This window comes from Sander lucioperca, chromosome 21 (assembly GCF_008315115.2).
Source record: "Sander lucioperca isolate FBNREF2018 chromosome 21, SLUC_FBN_1.2, whole genome shotgun sequence".
In the NCBI taxonomy this organism is placed as follows: domain Eukaryota; kingdom Metazoa; phylum Chordata; class Actinopteri; order Perciformes; family Percidae; genus Sander; species Sander lucioperca.
In genome coordinates this window covers 4,963,371-4,981,932 of record NC_050193.1, presented here as the reverse complement: position 1 = coordinate 4,981,932, position 18,562 = coordinate 4,963,371, and the positions used below count along the sequence as shown (strand labels likewise).

Genomic DNA, 18,562 nt, shown 5'->3' with positions numbered 1-18,562 from the left:
AATTGCACCTCAAATAGGTTATAGATTGGTATCAGTGTCTGACTGTTCAACTTGGGTGGTAATGTGTCAGGAGTCAGGACTGTGGCACAGTCCCAACAAAGAATCACTCATTCAGTGTGTTTTAAAAACCTAGTTGAAGATGTAATAAATCTATGATATGAAAACAGTACATTAGTGATTTAACGTTGAATACCCAAAGGTAAAAAGGTAGCACACACAGAGATCTTTAGGACAAAGTTGGACGAAGATTAATGTGTGTCCAGGTTTGCTATAGAGCAGCTGCATTTATTAATTCACCTTGAGCAAGTGAGAGGGAGTGAAGTGATTTTCAGCAGCTGTACTAGTTGTAAATACTCTGATACCTGAATAAACACAGCTGTGGGTGTTTCATGAATAAAGACCACTGACATCCATGTACAGTGACATCATGTCTACATTTCTAAAGGCAAGGTTACTGTGTCTAACAATATACAAACTGACATGAACACAAACAAAACCATGCCAATTTAGCTTCGAGCACATTTTGTAGTGAATATTTTTTTGGTGACATCCAGATAAAAGGCATACTTATTATTAATAATAGGGAGTGTAAAATCACATATAGGTATAGGAAAAAACGGCATTGATGAAAAAAGTAAGTGATGCTCAGGCGATGTGAGGTATAATTATACATATAAACAATTCCTGAAGTATATCATGAAAAAAAAAAAAAAATCCCAGCAAGTGGGACTGGTTATCAAGAGAAGTCTCAACAGTTAGCTGGAATTATACAAATATTGGACAAATTATTAAAATATACGGATAAAAGTAATAGATTAACAGTCTCTTTCAAACTTGCACCTTTTACAAAACCATGCATCTATTTAACAGCACAGTAAAATCCAAATGTATCACAGTGAAGACAAAATGTGTGTGGTCTGACTGACAGCAGTTATTTCAACAGGGTCCGATAAAAGTAGAACGCTTTCATCTGCAAAATGATGAATCACATCCGGCATCTGTCCACTATGTAATATATCTTGTCAAATGACCTTTAGACTTTGTCGTAGAATGATAATTGCCTCTGCCTCGTCTCCTTAGTAGGTCATGACAGAGATGACATTTATTGACTACACACCCTTGTACAAGTATTTTACAAGTGTGCAAAAGGTAATTTAGATGAGGAGCATCTGTGAAAAAGAGGCACTTATTTTTATATGGAGGACTTGCATTATCAATGCTGGTGATGAAACCTGCTGTTGAAAACCTAATTAAAGCTTCTGCTTCTTGAAATAGGGAATGATGTATTCAAATAAAATCTCTGCCAGAGAGGAGGCATGTGGGAAAAACCGTGAATGGCATTGTTACGGCAGTAGTCTGGTTCAACGGAAGTATATTTCCAGGATAATTGCCTGACATCTGGTGCGTGTCCCTCACCTTCCGCTCTTTGTGTGTGGCTGTTCTCAAACTCTATTCACTTCAGGAAACATCAACAACTTCAAGCTAGCAAGCTACACGCTGAAAATGGCAAGTTTTTAAGCAAATTTGGATCATGCAAGAAGGCAGGCCTCCTTGGTTCTTTCGGGAAATGATTGTAAGACTTACAAGGAATACGTTTACAGCATTTACTATCTAACTGGGACGTTTGGAGACCGATTGGTGGGGATTGCTATGGACAAAGTACACACGGTGATATACTGGTAAAAGCAAATGAGGTTAACCATGTATCCTAGTCTGGCTATCACCAGACAAAGCTCAATCTTTTAAGATTGAACATTAGTCAGGGGAGTCTGCTCTCTATTTTCTCTGCACAAGAGGCGTGATCAACGAGCATAGTTCAAATGACTCTGTACGCAATTGGATAGTCCTTCAACCAATCAGACCAACGATCCGGGTGACAGCAGCAACAGCAGCATCAACGGGTTGCTGCCATGGAGTGCTACTCTTCGGTGGCTGGCTTGTTGAATGTAAACAAAAAGCTGCTTGGTCGCTTCTCTATCATCATCGTGTTAAACCCGCCAATAGCACGCCAAGTGGATAAGCCTTTTGTGATTGGTTCCCGCAAATTTGTAACAGAAGCAGGATAGATAAACTTACCGGTTTCCAGCCTGAGCTGCAGGGCGAAATCATATCACCGGCAGATCGGGCTGGGTTTACCCAGCCTACATGTATCCAGCTAATTAAAATAGTGAACAGTGAACTTCATTTTATATTATATATGTCATTTTCGTTTGCGGGGTCCAAATGTTCCACCAAAACAAGTTCCTTCCCGAGACCATTTTGCTGAGCGACCCTCTTTGTGTCCAGAGCTTAGCTCCGCCCAAGACTATTGTGATTGGTTTAAAGAAATGCAAACAACCCAGAGCGTTTTTTTTCTCCTATCCCAAAATGTATGTGCGGTGTAGCCAGACTATTACGGTGGTGACAACTATAGCGTTGAATGTGAGAGCTACTCAAGCACAAGGTGATTTTTTTTAACCACTGTTTACTGCATACACACTACAATACTCCTTTGTGAAGAAATGGTTGTTTTTTTCAAAATCAGAAAAGCAAACACTCCCTTTTTCACCCCCAATGTACGTTTGTGGAGGTAAATTCAAATAGACAACAACAATAAAAATGCAAATTCTGACAATGTTATCAGAGCATTCTAAGTCTGTTTATCTCACTAATGGCCATTAGCATTTAAAGGATTTATTTGCTGCATCCTCCAACCTAACTGGGATAAAAGTCCTCCCAGTGGTGTACCTGTCATCTCGTGTTGAGATCTCATTTATTTACTGTACTGTATGACAGTTCGCTTTCTGTGGTGCACCAAAAAACTTTTCACTCCTGTGATAGTCAAGCACCAGCTTGCTGTTGCATCCTCTGCCCCTTATTGAGCATGAGAGAATTTGCCCTGTCAGAAACAATAACTTCCCTTTCAAGGAAGAGACAGTTTTATTTCCTAACATCGCACAAGGTGGCTGTTTTCATTTGCCTTCCCCCGTGTTTCCTATGATTCCTGCACTCGTCATAGATGGATCAAATTGTAGTGCCAGTAAAGTCGGACTAACATTCTTGCTTACACAGATTGATTTTTATCCTGTCACCTTGTCCAACTGTGATACTCCTTTTTGGTCCTGTAAAAAGGAGCTCATACTGTAGGTTCAGGGAGTCATTATCCCCCCACACACTAAACTAATTTATTGAAACTCCTGCTTCATGAATCTGTTGCTACTGCTGCTCCTATCTGCTGTCACTGACCACCACAATCTTAAATTCACCTCCCATGGATGGATTGCTAATTGCTGCCCTGGTAGGCCCGTTCATTAAATGTAAATGGTTATCTCTGGAACAAATCTGAGTAAGTTTGACACAGACAATCCCCCTGACAGAGCATTACATAAGCAGAGCCACACCGCCAAAGTAAAATGCATATAGCTGCAATAAATGGTTAAAACCCTGACGCGAGTGTCCTGACTGAATTTGTGTAAATGAGGGCAAAAAGATAAAAAATTTAAATTCCCGGGAAGCCAGCGAACTCTTCAAGATGTAGATGAATTGAGTTAAACTCCTTGTGGAGATACTCAAAGTGATAATTTCCTCTTCCTTAATGTGTCAGATAGTCTGTCTGGTCAGACAGATATAAACTTTCAGCACAGGGAATGGGTGCTCTTCTGTTCACAGCCTGTCAATCAGAACACTGAGGCAGGTTGACCTGTCAGTCAGAAGCATGGTCCTGCAGTACAGCATAATTGAATTAGCTCCAGTCACTTCCTGAAGATTAATTGGTAGGGAAACCTGGGTTCAGCAAGGCGAGGTAATTGACAAAGATAAGGAGAGCGATTCTTATCACAGCTTTTGTCAGCACATGAACTTTTATCAATTCTCTAAATATAAGATATTAATAAAAACATAAAGAAGTTGACACGCAGCAATCCTGTTAAATCCACTCGAGTAGTGAGCTTCCCATAACTTCCTGCTGAGGGCTGCACACTTTAGTTCGACATGTCATGAGTCAGCAGCTAGAGACATTGCTGGCAGATGCTTTGGCTTGGAGGCCAAAATGACGTGCCGGGTTGATGGTCAGTTGATGGCCTGGAAAATTGCATTTAAACCTTCAGGTGTTATTCCAAGTTGTATCTTACTTTCAAACGTACAGAATTAAATTAAATTCTTCTTAGCTCCTGTCCCTGTGATAAATGATCTCTATAGGCCAGTTGCCTTTTCCCCTGTTCAGTATGCATCCTGCGGAGCTGAACTGTTATGGTTTTGTTATAGAATACAGCACAGTGCAGAGATCACAGCGTTCATTTTAAAGAAAGAACTGTGAAAGGTTGAGCAGGATGCACTTTTCTGCTAACTATTGTGCCAGGCTGCTTTAATTCTCCTGCAGGATTTCACTGATGCATCGGTCTTCATCAGCGTGATGTGATTCCACACCACTCTCCATGGCTTATCATCTTGACATAAGAGGTGTCACCCAAAGTAGAGCCTTTAGTTTGTAATGAGATTTTTTGCTCTCGTCGGAGCTTGAATCATACTAGTTCACGAGCCTCCTGAAGGACTCTTGATACACTAAAGAACAATAGAGTGAGATATTGGGAATTTAAAAGAGATGGCAGGGCAGTAAGTCATTTAAAGTTTTACAAAGTATGACACCTGTGTGGAATACTAAGTAGTTAGTGGACTGCATAACTTTCCAATACACCAGTTTCAAATACAGAATGCCTGTGCAAATCTGTATTAGCCCAACCTTAGCTCTCAATACCTTAATTATCCAAAAAGGATCTGGTATTTGACATTTTAGCACTAATATATCATCAGCATTAATTTAGATCAACCCACACTTCAGCAATACTTAATATCCTGATGCCAATTTGAAGCTAATTAGCAGGGACCAGTAGTAATTGGCAGCAAAAATATGTTACTTGTACTTAATTCGTCTCAGCTCAAGCTAGGATTATTGGGAAAAATAAAAAATAAACATTTGTGTATTCTTTGGATTTGTTTCTTCAACAACAATTATAGTAATGTATAATATATATATATATATATATATATATATATATATATATATAGGTTATACTAACTAAAAACTCCATTTGCTGAGCTCTTGTCTACTTAGACACACTAAGTCCAACAAGTATATCACTGAAGCCATGAAAAGTGCTGAACCTTTAGCAAACAGTATTTAATGAAGACAGGACCATCATTTTTTTGCCAGACAATATTCCCATCGTAATTAATGTATGAGTTTAATATCCTCTGATATAACCCATGCATACGTGCCCTCATTCTCCTGCCCTCAAAAGCAATTCAGTACCTCAATGAGCACAATGTTTTCCTTCCCCAAGAGGAGAAGTTCCATTTAAACTCAATTGATTCTACACTTCTGGTTTCCAATCTTTACTCTATTTCATTCTTCCCAGCAAGAAGTGCATGCATTTTCAATGGCATCAAATAAAGGGCAGTCATTGGTATGGATGAGGAGGGTCCTCTGAGATTGAGGCACCTTCACAAAAAAACAAGATAGGAAGCACGGGTAGAAACAAGAAAAAGCAGGGCCTCAAACAGTAAAAACAGATCCTTTGATATCACGCTTTAGTAGACACTGGGAGATAGAACAGAAAAATATCCATTTAGTATGCACCGTGAAATTATTTTGACGGACACGCTGGCAAACAGAAGGGGACTGAGAGACAGAGATAGCCAGAGGGCGGTGAGGTGCAGTCCGGTTGGTTTGCATACAATATACGACTGTTTGTTGTGAAGGAGACAAAGTAGTTTCAAGATCGTTTTTCTCAATGTGGCATTCTGAAGCTTCTGTCAAAGTTTGCCTTGAAGCACTGGCTTTTGTGGCGAGGCAGCACTCCTGAGGCTCTGTGTGAGAGAAGACTTTTGCTTTACATTTAAAGACTCCAACCAGACACACACAGAGCCAATGCAGCTGAGAGATTCCCTCTAAAGTACGATCCAACCTGTCACTATCACAACACCTACTTCAATCCTCTCCTTGGAGGCCATATCAGCATTCAAACTCGTGTGATTTTTCACTGGACGACTCCAAAAAAAGTTAGATTCTGTGCTCAAAGTTAGTTGCTTTACATGTTGCCAGAAATAGTTCAATTCAAGATAGACCTCAATACACATTTACAGCTGCCTCTGTGATGTTTTGTAGCCTTTTTTCACAAAAAAAGAAGCAATGATTTACTGAGTAGAAGTGAAGTATGAACAGGCCCTGAGCAACTGGAACCGAAATTTACAAGGCAGCGTTTGAATCATTCTTCAAGAGCAGGGTTTCAATAGGTTATCCACAGAAGAGGAAAATAAAAAGAAAAGCCTTCATTACCCAGCGCATAAAGCCTAAATGGAAAAGAGACTGTGGAATGGCTGCCTGTGTCTGATAGGGGAATATACTAGGCTCTGATGCCTTGGGTGTTCTGGCCTGCTGCACTCAGGGATAGCACTGGACCATACAGATTGCTGCCATTATGGAAAGTAGGTCTGTGGTGGCAAGTAGACGTAAGCTCTCATAAGGCAACATACCCTTCTGGATGCTTTAGGCTCCCTTGAAGATCTGCATATACAGTATGATGTGATTTGCATGAAACCAAAGCACTAAAAAAATTATTTTAATGTCGTTGGTTGCTTTGTTTATCCCTGAACAACTCAACACCGCAGGCATCATTTTTGTTGGCATATGCTGTGGATTCTTTGGGACACAAGTGCAAGGGTAAAAATAAAGTCTTTGAATTCAAAATCTGCACGCAAACACTACAGTATCACCTATCATTGTGAGTATGCTTGTGTGCATTTGTGTTAACCCTAACATAGGAAACTAGCGTGGCTGTAATTTATGCATGGCTTTCAGTGGTAAGGCAGTGAATCATTTGGAGGCTCACTAGAGTGAGTCACTGTGGACAAACAAAACAGCCAATGCATTGTAAATGAGAGGAGACTGCTCAGATTTAACTTTAACTTGCATTTAACCGCTGAAGGATCTTGCACCAGTGCCACGCTTTGAGCGGGTGGAGATCAGGTCAGATGTTCAGTCTCTGCCATGTGGAATTTGCAATAAAGATCAGGAACTGGGGAATAATAACAAGGCACAGTTTTTCTTTAAGAGATCCTTTGCCTTGCCAGATATTCTGCAGAGCTGTATTTTTTCATATTCATTTCATGGAACATTTGATTTGGAACCTCTTTCCTCCCAGGGTCTTTGAGAGTGTTCTTTTCTTCAACGCTCCTCTGTGTCTGCTCTTTTGTCGCCATGAAGGTGTTTTTGTAATGGCAGCCTTTGACATTCTGTTGCAGTGTCTTCCACCACAGCATTTATTTCTCCTCTTTATCTGCACTTGAACAGCTGACCAAAGCTTTTACTTGATCATCATATCCCAGTAGCAGATAATTTGTTAGCATTGTGTGAACATGGTTCTTATGCACCAATGCTGTCTTTTATTTGACTTTGAATGAAACTGGGGACATTTTTGAGTGTGTACAGTATGGATTAGGGCTGCACGATATGAAGAAAATATGTGATAACGTTGTTGAATAACGATATTACTTGCGATAAATAAACAGATATTAAGGTGTACTTACTTTTGCGGCTTTTAGTATTCTGCTAAAACACAACACATTGCTCGTTGATTTAAAACAAATCAATAACATTCTGTTATTAAAAAAGAATGACCGTTACATTTTAAAGTGCAGTTTTCTACTGATAAAAAATCAGCAGCCTTTCGCGATATGTCGCTGCCTTTCGCAATATGTGTATTGCGCCAGTTAATATTGTGATGACAATGAAAAAACAATATATTGTGCAGCCCTAGTATGGATACAGCATTGCAGTTAGCTGTAGTTCCACAGGACTGACATTCGGTGGCAAGGTCTGCCCTCAGTTGTGGAACTTTGTCACACTCATATTGCCAATAAAATCTTCATGCTAACTGCCACTTAACAAAATACAAATGTATTCAATACATAAACCACATAGCAAAACAGCTTGCTGTATTATGCATTCCTTTACCACATTTGGTAAAGAGTGGGACTAGGAAGGCAGAAAGAGTGAATTGGCAATGAAGACATACCAGCTTCCCCATTTACAGTAAATGTGTGGAATACAATCACAAAAAGGCTAAACTATGAGCTATAGATTCACATATAATCTCACCCTCTAGGCCAATCTAAATCTATGTGAAACATACATCAGATTACACCTTAAATGCTCCAATGTACTGATTCTGTATCAGTTTATCAGCATACAGCACAGTGTTTACTGTTGGAGGGGATTCAGAGCTGCTGAATAAATATTTCCCCAATATCATTCTGTTATCATTTATTATCCGTTCAACTGTAATTCTAATGTAACATGAAGCATGCAGTTCTTATGTACTTTTGTCAATGTGTGTTAGGGTTGTTTGGAAATATAAAAAGTGGATTTGTTATTAGTTGGTACAGTGGTTAAGTGGTTAGCAGTGACACCTCACTGCAAGAAGATCCTAGCCTGGCTCCGCCCTCCTACGTACTTCTGCTCAATTTTCATTTTCCTTCAGTACTGCGTCTGGGTTTGCAGTATATTCTTAGGTTTTCTCCTGTCAAAATCTTACCGGTCCAATCAGCGCACAGAAGGAGTGGCTGAAAACGATGACGTTGAGATTCGGTAACCTTCGGTGAGTTCCTTAATGGCGGCAGAGAAAGATGCGAGCGAAGCCATTCGGTCCGTTGTGGCAACGCTGCCGAATATCCAGAAGTTAAAGCCCGAGCGAAAATCAGAATCAGAATCAGAATCAGAATCAGAAAGGGCTTTATTGCCAAGTACGTTGCACATACGAGGAATTTGTCATGGTGTTGTTGGAGCATGTCACACATACAAATATAAGAAGGATAAAAAGATATAAACAATATAAGTATAAACATATACACACAGTACGTATTAATAACGATAAAATACATTTAAATAAATAGTAAAATAAGTTAAACAGTAGTGAAAAGGGACGCTACAGCAGAGTAAGTACAGTGGCATGAGGAGCCAGAGGTGGGGTGTGGAGAGAGTCAGGGTGGATTCCGAGCCTTGTTTAGAAGGCTAGTGGCGGAGGGGAAAAAACTGTTTATGTGGCGTGAGGTTTTGGTCCTAATGGACCTCATCCTCCTGCCAGAGGGGAGTGGCTCAAAGAGCTTGTGTCCGGGGTGGGAGGGGTCAGCCACAATCTTACCAGCACGCTTCAGAGTCCTGGTGGCGTATAGGTCCTGGAGCGGCGGCAGATTGCAACCAATCACCTTCTCAGCTGACCGAATGACACGCTGCAGCCTGCCCTTGTCCTTGGCAGTGGCAGCAGCGTACCAGATGGTGATGGAGGATGTGAGGATGGACTCAATGATGGCTGTGTAAAAGTGCACCATCATTGTCTTTGGCAGGTTGAATTTCTTCAGCTGCCGCAGGAAGTACATCCTCTGTTGTGCTTTCTTGACGAGGGAGCTGATGTTCAGCTCCCACTTGAGGTCCTGGGAGATGGTAGTTCCCAGGAAGCGGAAAGACTCCACAGTGTCAATTGTGGAGCCACAGAGGGTGATGGGGGCAGGTGAGGCTGGGTTCTTTCTGAAGTCCACAACCATCTCCACTGTCTTTAGAGCGTTGAGCTCTAGATTGTTGTGCTTGCACCAGGTCACCAGAAAACAGTCTTTGCTGAGTTTTGTTGGTGGCCATGATGCTGTGGCCCTCCTCCCCACGGGGTTAGGGAAAAGTTTCATTTTCCAGCTCACTCCGTTAGTGGTGAAGGAGTTAGTTAAGGTTAACGCTAGCGATGCTAAGCCGACGTCACGACCAAACGTTAACAATTGTTTATGGCAGATCCAATAGTTTTAAACTTCAACAGAGTACCCGCCTTTAAGGGAGTCTTGTCAATGGAGAGTGGCCAAACTCTCTGTACAAATGAAATGTACAAGAGTCTGGTAGGACCAGGCTAAGAAGATCCTGGGATTGAACCCTAATTAGGTGGCTGGGTAAAACACAAAACAGACACACACCCACCCCAGCTCAGTACCTCTGGGAATCATATACATTCATACTGATTTCAGCACCTGGAGGCATTGGCCTTAGAACTGGTGCTGGTCCCCAGTCAATACCAATACTATTTAGGGCCAAACAAATAGGACAAATTAGTGATTATATTTCAGTGCAGACACTGCTCAACTTGGTGTATGATGAAGAAAACCACACCAATGTGATAAACTTAACTCAGAAAAAGGTCAAAAGACAGCGGGAATGGCCTTTAGGTCCTCGATGGCAGGTGGGGTTTTCAACTTGAAGTATATTCTCTCTGCCACAAACTGTCACATTTATTCTATTCTAACAGTGATTATCTCTGTTGTGAAAAGCCGTGTCCACTAAAACACCTTTTGACCCCCTGTGTCCCCCTCACAAGACAACTGATTTTGGCCTTTGTCAGAGGCAGAACTGGTGAACTAAAAGAGAAGAATAGATTACTACACATATCAATATCTCTGGGTTGATGCACTCATTTCAAGCACATTTTGATTCATACTCTAATTACGATTTAGTGCTTATTAGAAGATAATTGTAAATACTAAGCTTAAATATTTCTGATGTTGCCCAACAGTAGTGTCTGTCTTTGTGTAACTACTTAAACAAATAGTGTTCTCTCTTCATAAATTTAAAATGTATGATTTAATGTTATCATTTCTGTGAACATAACTACACTAGATATGTAAAATGGTGTAAATGACATTGAACAGTAGAGGAAATAATGTAATCTCACCTTCAGAAAGGGTAGTGTTAATGACTAATTATATTTGAACAGTAAGTTGATTTGAGAGCTACAAAAAAATTCTAAATTGTTTTAAGAAATAATGAAGGTTCCACTGATTAGAATAAATCTTTTAACTATTCTGTGGATGAAACAATCATATCCGATAACAAATTCCATTTCTACACAAACATCGTCCAACCTGCAATTGAGTACAAACATCCCCTTGCTGTATTTTATAAATCAATTTGACAAATTGCGTCAAAAGACACTTTATTATTGGTGATTTCAGTCAAGCACAACTGCATACTTGAGCAGCAGGCGGCATTATATTATTTTTTTCATTTTAATTTTTCATGTCAGTAGCCATACGTTGACCCATTAACAATTAAAATGCTGTTGAAGGCTGTAATAATGAGTGATTTAGTGATGGTATAGAATAAGGTTGGGCTCTGAATCCATCTACTGAAAGAACTATAATCACTACACTTTAAAGCAACATTATAACTTTTGAAAGATAGCACATTTATCCTTTTACAAATTAAAAGTTGAACACATAACAGGGGTGTGTTTTAATGCTTGAGTTCAATACACTTAGGTTTTATTTCATATAGGCTTCGCCCTCTAAGAGCTATTGCTATTGGGTTAATCCCTTCGCGCACGCGCAGTCGTGAAGATTGCTTTCATGCCCTGTGCCCCGCACGGGCCTCTCTTACGTCCACAGATACTGTATATTACAGTGGCGCGACCAGAGATCTGCTCCCATTTTTTCTTCAGCGACAAGCAGTTTGAAAACTTTGAAGAACAGAGAATCGAACTACAGCCTTTTCGCAGCGGTTACGCTATAGCGCGGGAAGGCTCAGCGCTCTCTGTTGCTATGGCAACAAACAACACACGGCTATACGCCTCAACTCGCCAGCCTTTCCCCGGCTCTTACCGGCGTGGTAAAAGCTATCATGCTATCTTGAGTTCAGATAACGGCTCCAGGTCACTCCCACACTGTGTAAACAGCAGGAGCGAGCGCCCACTCAGTATGTGTGTGCTACACAGTCACTCCTCCCCCGGCCGTCTAGCGGGACGGGGAGACCACTGTCTCGATGACTGCCCCACCATGTATCCACAGCATAGCGGCGCACTTTCTGTTGCTATGCCAACAGACAACACACGGATGTGTGCGCGCCCGCTCTCAGAGCGGGGCGCAGTGTGGGAGAGTTTGCCACCCAGGAATGCATGGCTGTCAAGCTTATCACAAAAAAGGCTATACGCCCCAGTTTACCAGCCCTCCTCTTCCTTTTTGACGGTGTGTTGGAAACTAAACAGTGCACACTGTGGTTTTTCTATGACCACACGGGACAACCCACCCCTCGGGGCCAATGCCTTTTCTCACCGACCACAGCCCAGGGCTCTTCTATAGGCTTTTCCCCCAGTCCTTCTGATTCCTCGCCTCCTGGCACGCATCCAGGAGGAGAGCCTATCGGGCATTATGGTGGCACCGGAACGCACAAGCGCATCCTGGTTCCTGACCCTGGTTCAACTACTTGCCGGTGTCCCCATGGCAACTGCCGTGGCAAGGGGACGTATTGTCGCAGCTGAGCGGTGCGATATTCCACCCCCCGGTTATAAGCCAGCAGCTATAGGCTGAGCGAGAGCGTCTGGAGAGGCTAGACTTGCCCCCTGCCATTATGCACACTATCCCGGGTGCAAGAGCCCCCTCCACTATGGCGTGTTACGCGGGGCGGTGGGTCCGTTTTTCCGGCGCTGGTGTGTGGAAAAAGCCCACGTCGTGTCCTTTGCCCTTAGTGTTGACTAACTCCAAACACAGGTGAATAATGATTTGGCTCCGTCTACAGTTAAAGCCTACGTAGCAGCCATTTCGTCCGGCCATAAGCCAGTTTTTGCGCACCCCCTGGTAAAACGTTTTTGTTGTCGTTTTGCTGTTCGAGCCTCTGGCGCAAGCCCCTCTCAGAACGCTGTCACTGACAACAGTGCTCTTCCTCGGCTTTGACGTCGGCTGAGAGGGGGAGTGATTTATGCGCGCTGGCGGTTTCATCGTCCTGCCTCTCCATTAGAGGGGGCGGGAATGCAGCCACTTTACAGCCAAATCCATCATTACACCGAAAGTTTTAACAACCCCTTCGAGCGAGGGAGTTATTTCCCTCTGCCTCATCGATTGCCCGGTGCGCATGTTATTCCAGTATGTTTAACGCTCGACAGACATCAGACGAACACAGCGGCTGTTCGTTAACTACAGAGAACGCACACAGGGTGCGGCTCTTTTGGAGCAGCGTCTGTCTCATTGACTGTGTGAAGCTATCACCCTGGCCTATAGCGCGGAGGGAGTGGAACCCCCCCCCTCAGAACATTCGGGCGCACTCCACGAGAGCGCTGTCAGCGTTCATGGCCTCCTCAGAAGGCGTGACGGTGGCCGACATTTGTGCAGCGGCTTCCTGGGCGTCCCCGTGCCCGTTCATCCGTTTTTTATCTGCACGGTGCGTCTGAGTTCCCCATGACTCACGCAGTTTTACCCGCACTTGACGGCAGATGATGCGCTGTCAGGTTCGGTTTTGCTGCTGTCTCCATCCTCCTGCACTTGAGTGGCTTGGAGGAATGCGGGGGGTTTTGCAGCTATTAATTGTGATGTTAATTTTTTGTCACCATAAAACATTTTCACAATCCACATGACATGGGCCTCACGATCAGTAGGCATACTCATGATGATGATAGGGTTTTGTCATCAAAATAATGTATGTTTTGATTCATTAAACCATGTTCAGTGTGAATAGGAAGACAAATTAGTCCATGTTCTGCTTGTGGACCTTGTGTCGCAGGTGGCGTTGACTACGTCAGCTTCGCCCTTAACCCAATAGCAATAGCTCTTAGAGGGCAAAGCCTATACGAAATAGAACGATAGTTACATATTGTAACTCCAGATTCTATGAGTATAGGCACAGCCCTCTAAGATTCGGGCCACCTGTTTCACCAACATTGGCTGAAGAAAAATGCTGATGTTGGGAGCAGATCTCTGGTCGCGCCACTGTAATATACAATATCTGCGGACGTAAGAGAGACCCGTGCGGGGCACAGGGTGCGAAAGAAATCTTCACGACTGCGCATGCGCGAAGGGATTAACCCAATAGCAATAGCTCTTGGATTTCTGGAATCTGGAGTTACAATACGTAACTATCGTTTTACCACTACAACCTTAATTGGTCTGGTATGACCACCAGTAGCTCATAGTGGCTAATGTTAGCAAACATTTGATAGATATCCCTGTGTAACTGACAAAGGGTCAGTTTGCTGACTGTAGGACTCTTCTCTACTTGTGCTATGTTACCATATATTTTAGTTTATTTAGTATATATATCATTATCCTGTAATCGTCACTTGTATCGAGAGTGGCTGCTGTTCAGCTAAAATTACATAGGATTGCTTTGTATAATAATAAGAGAAGACACCTTCAGCCTAGCCAAACCATTTACCTGTTACAGCAAACTGTCACTCAGTGGATAAACTGGTATTGTAACTGGTATTATCTATTGTATGAGACTGCACAAACAGTAAAACCAGATGATGGGTTCAAAAGCAAGTGTTCTAAGGATGTCATATGCTGTATTTTGTATTTGAGAAGCAAGATTAACGAGAAAAGAACATCATAAAAGAAAATATTTTTGGGGGATTTTCTTTCTGCAGTGGCCTCTGCAGATTAGAGAGCAAGAATGTTCCCATTTTTACAACCATGGCTTCTCTCCCTTTGCAAACAAACTTAATTTAATTTAGGATGATCCAGTAATGACACCTTGGGCTCTTTTCTGTTGTTTGTTTCTGAATCAGTGCACAAAAGTATTTCAATTTATGCATAAAAGGTTTTCAGAGGAAAATCCTGAATACATTGATCCAAACTGTCATTTCATTTAGTGTTGTATAATTGATGTAATGTAGCTTCTTAACATTGTTGCGTCTGACAGTCCTCAGGTTAATGGTGTGAAAACAGGGACCTGCTTTTCCCAACCTGTCAAATGGTAATTGGCCAATGGTTTCCTCAAATTGCAGTCTGCCACAGGGACTGCAAACACCTCTTAAATTGTGTACAAAATAATTGGTGGGGCATAAACAAGGAGGGCATGCAGTAAACATGAATCCTGGGCTTTGAATGCAAAATTTCATTACCAACATATGTAGCAGAAGTACATTTCTTATCCTGATAAAATGTAATTCATGTCAACTATGTGTTCTTGTCTTTTGCAGGTTATTCCTCCGTGCACATAAAGAAGAAAGGAAGACAGTGGCAGAAACAATAAGATGAGACCATTTAATGATGGTTACCTCTAAGAAGAAAAGCACAAGCCAACCTGAGATGGTGAAATCTCTTTTAAGCATTACCACAACTTCACTGCAGACAAACCTCAATGAAAGAAACTCTGTGTAAGGGCAGATTCTCAAAAAATGTTTTAATTGGTACATGGGGACAATACCATCCATCAATGAGAAGGAGACAAATAAAAGGATTGTTTCTGGCCCGGAGAACAGTTGAACAACCAGCTGATTTTCCAGGATTGTCTCAGCTGCACTGAAAACGCAGCAGTATCACCCCTCTCATTTTTTTGGCCCTGTACATGACTCTCAGAAAAGCACCAATGGCCTGCAGCTCAGGCATGGTGATGAGTGCCTTGTTTTGGTCTGTAGCCATTGTATATTTGACTCATATTGGCAGAGTCAGTGGAGACTGCTGGTTAATTGAGGGGGAAAAGGGCTTTGTATGGCTTGCAATTTGTAGCCAAAACCAACCACCTTATGAGGCCATCCCACAGCATATCAACAGCACCATTGTGGACCTTCGTCTGAATGAAAACAAAATCAAAAGTATCCATTATTCTGCCCTTAGTCGCTTTGCCAACTTGACCTACCTGAACCTAACAAAGAATGAAATCTCCTACATAGAGGATGGGGCCTTTTCTGCTCAGTTTAACTTACAAGTCCTTCAAATGGGCTTCAACAAGTTGCGGAATCTGACAGAGGGCATCCTTAGAGGTTTAGGAAAGCTGCAGTACCTCTACCTCCAGGCAAACCTGATTGAGACTGTGACACCCAATGCCTTTTGGGAATGCCCCAACATTGAGAACATTGACCTTTCCATGAACCGAATCCAGCAGTTAGACGGGTCCACGTTTACAAGTTTGACTAAACTAACCACCTGCGAGCTGTACACCAACCCTTTCAACTGCTCTTGTGAATTATTTGGTTTTGTCAAATGGCTCACCATTTTCCCAAACAGGACGAATGAGCGGATGGTCTGCGACTCCCCATCTGATGTCTCTGGTTATAGCTTATTGAATCCAAACAATCCAAAATATAGAAATGCGCTTTACATGCTAACCACTGTGTGTACTGAGGACTACGTGACTCCATTTATTTCTGTGCCCATTGAGCCCACGACACCTGCGCTAGACTCCACACTCTGTGGGATGGAAGATTGTCCCTCAGGCACGGAACCAGAAGACATTACCATCAGTACAACTTACAACGATGTGGAAGTAAACCCTCTGATGAAACTGAAGCAAGTATCAAATACAGGTGCTATCATCACAGTTCAGATTCCTCACCCCTACAAAAAGATGTACATCCTGGTTCAGTACAACAACAGCTTTTTCACAGATATTCAAAACCTGAAAGATATAAAGGAGGACATTGAACTAAAAACTCTTAAACCCCACACTAACTACACATACTGTGTTGCTTCGATACGTAATTCTCTAAGACACAACCACACTTGTCTGACACTCACTACTGGCCCTTGGAATGGAAAGGATAGAGTTGTAAACAATGCAACTGCTACTCACTACATTATGACAATCTTGGGCTGCCTCTTTAGCATGGTCATTTTTCTGGGTGTGGTCTACTATTGCTTGCGAAGAAAGCGTCAGCAAGATGAAAAGCACAAAAAAGCAGGTAGCCTGAAGAAAAATATAATAGAACTCAAATACGGACAAGAACTGGAGGGAGCGACTATTTCTCGAATGTCGCAGAAGCAGCTGCTGGCCGGGGAGAGCATGGCACGTATGCCGTACTTACCATCTGCAGCTGAAATGGAGCAGTACAAATTTCAAGAGATAAGTGATACTCCTAAAATGATGAAAGGAAATTACATGGAGGTGCGAAGCATGGACCACCATGAACGCAGGGAGTGTGACATGGGAATGGCTGGGAATAGCCAGGGGTCAGTGGCAGAGATTTCAACCATTGCAAAAGAGGTGGATAAGGTCAATCAGATAATTAACAATTGTATAGATGCTCTAAAGTCAGAATCCACCTCTTTTCAAGGGAAATCTGGAGCAGTCTCCACTGCAGAGCCCCAGCTCGTACTAATATCAGAACACCCACAGAGTAAATCTGGCCTTCTTTCCCCAGTGTATACGGACAGCTATCACCACTCTCTGCAGAGGCATCGGACCTCTGATGTCTCGCCAAAGAGGCCCAGCACTGCCACAGGAGGGCCCATGCGAAGTCCCAGGCCTTATCGCTCTGAATCCAAGTACATAGAGAAAACCTCCCCAACAGGAGAGACGATGCTCACTGTAACACCTGCTGCCGCCATCCTGAGGGCTGAGGCAGAGAAGATCCGTCATTATGACCACCGGCACTCATATCCCGATGCTCAGATAGAGGAGCTTGAAAGACCTGACAGCCACAAGTCCTCCATGTTGGAGCCTCTTACTCACTCCCGCGCCAGAGACTTGGCATATTCCCAGCTGTCATCTCAGTATCACAATCTAAGCTACTCCTCCAGTCCCGAATACTACTGCAAACCTTCACACAGCATCTGGGAGCGATTCAAACTCCACCGGAAACGGCACAAAGATGAGGAATACATGGCTGCGGGCCATGCACTGCGTAAGAAAGTCCAGTTTGCAAAGGATGAGGACCTGCATGATATTTTAGACTACTGGAAAGGTGTATCATCCCAACAGAAGTCATAACCTCTTTGCAACCTCACACATTGCAGAAAAGACACAAGAAACTCATCTGACAATTGAATCAATGGAAACTTCCATATTATAATCAACTACTTACTCACATTCTCTTTTGACTGTGAGGAAAATGGGGTAAAGAGTGTTTAAATTTGTAATATTATGTAAAGCATTCATCGGGAAAACTTTTATCTATTAAAGAGAAAATATATTGCAAATTAATAATATATATATATATATATATATATATATATATATATATATATTTATTTATGTTACAATGGATTATAGGTTTTTGGGTATCGCATGGCCAAGTCCTGTGACAGTGGATTTGCTGTTGTGTAATATGAAACTACTATATGAAAATATGTCTACTGAAACCTCAATATTCTTTTGAGGAACTATCTGGACCCTTCATTCAAAATTAACTTTTTCTTTTCTTTCCTCCCTGCATATATTTCATTAAACAAAAACTATGTACAGATATGGGTATCTATATTTGCAATGTTTGCTGTGTAAATTGTAAATGGATAAGTATTAGTGGATGAATCAGGTTCATCAAATGAAGCACTGTTCATTTAGAGTTAACTTGTTGCTGAAGAACGGCCACTTTAAACCTGTCAGAACATTTGTCATTTTAACAGTCACTGCCTATTTTTTTAATTCTTTTTTTAAAGCTTTTACATGCATTTAAAAAGATACAGACGATTCAGTTTTAATGTCCCCTTTTTCACACAAAACAGTATTCACTGCATGGAATCTGATAGACTTCATGCAGACAAGATGCAGTATATTACATGCTAAAATGAAAGTCTCAATCATCAGTTTCATGAACCATCATTTGTATCTTTAGTACCAAAGTAGAAAAGC

The 18,562-nt window shown here is 42.0% G+C and overlaps 1 protein-coding gene across 2 annotated transcripts in view; it reads left to right on the top strand.

Moving 5' to 3' along the window:
* elfn1a (extracellular leucine-rich repeat and fibronectin type III domain containing 1a) overlaps positions 1-17,920 on the top strand; it is a 74,506-nt gene extending 56,586 nt beyond the window's left edge. For both annotated transcript variants that reach the window (XM_035997015.1, XM_031312902.2), the window contains one exon: positions 14,973-17,920. In XM_035997015.1, coding sequence (XP_035852908.1) covers positions 15,341-17,701 — 2,361 coding nt within the window. In that variant the 5' untranslated portion in view covers positions 14,973-15,340 and the 3' untranslated portion in view covers positions 17,702-17,920. The remainder of the gene's footprint in view (positions 1-14,972) is intronic.
* Positions 17,921-18,562: the final 642 nt, after the last annotated feature.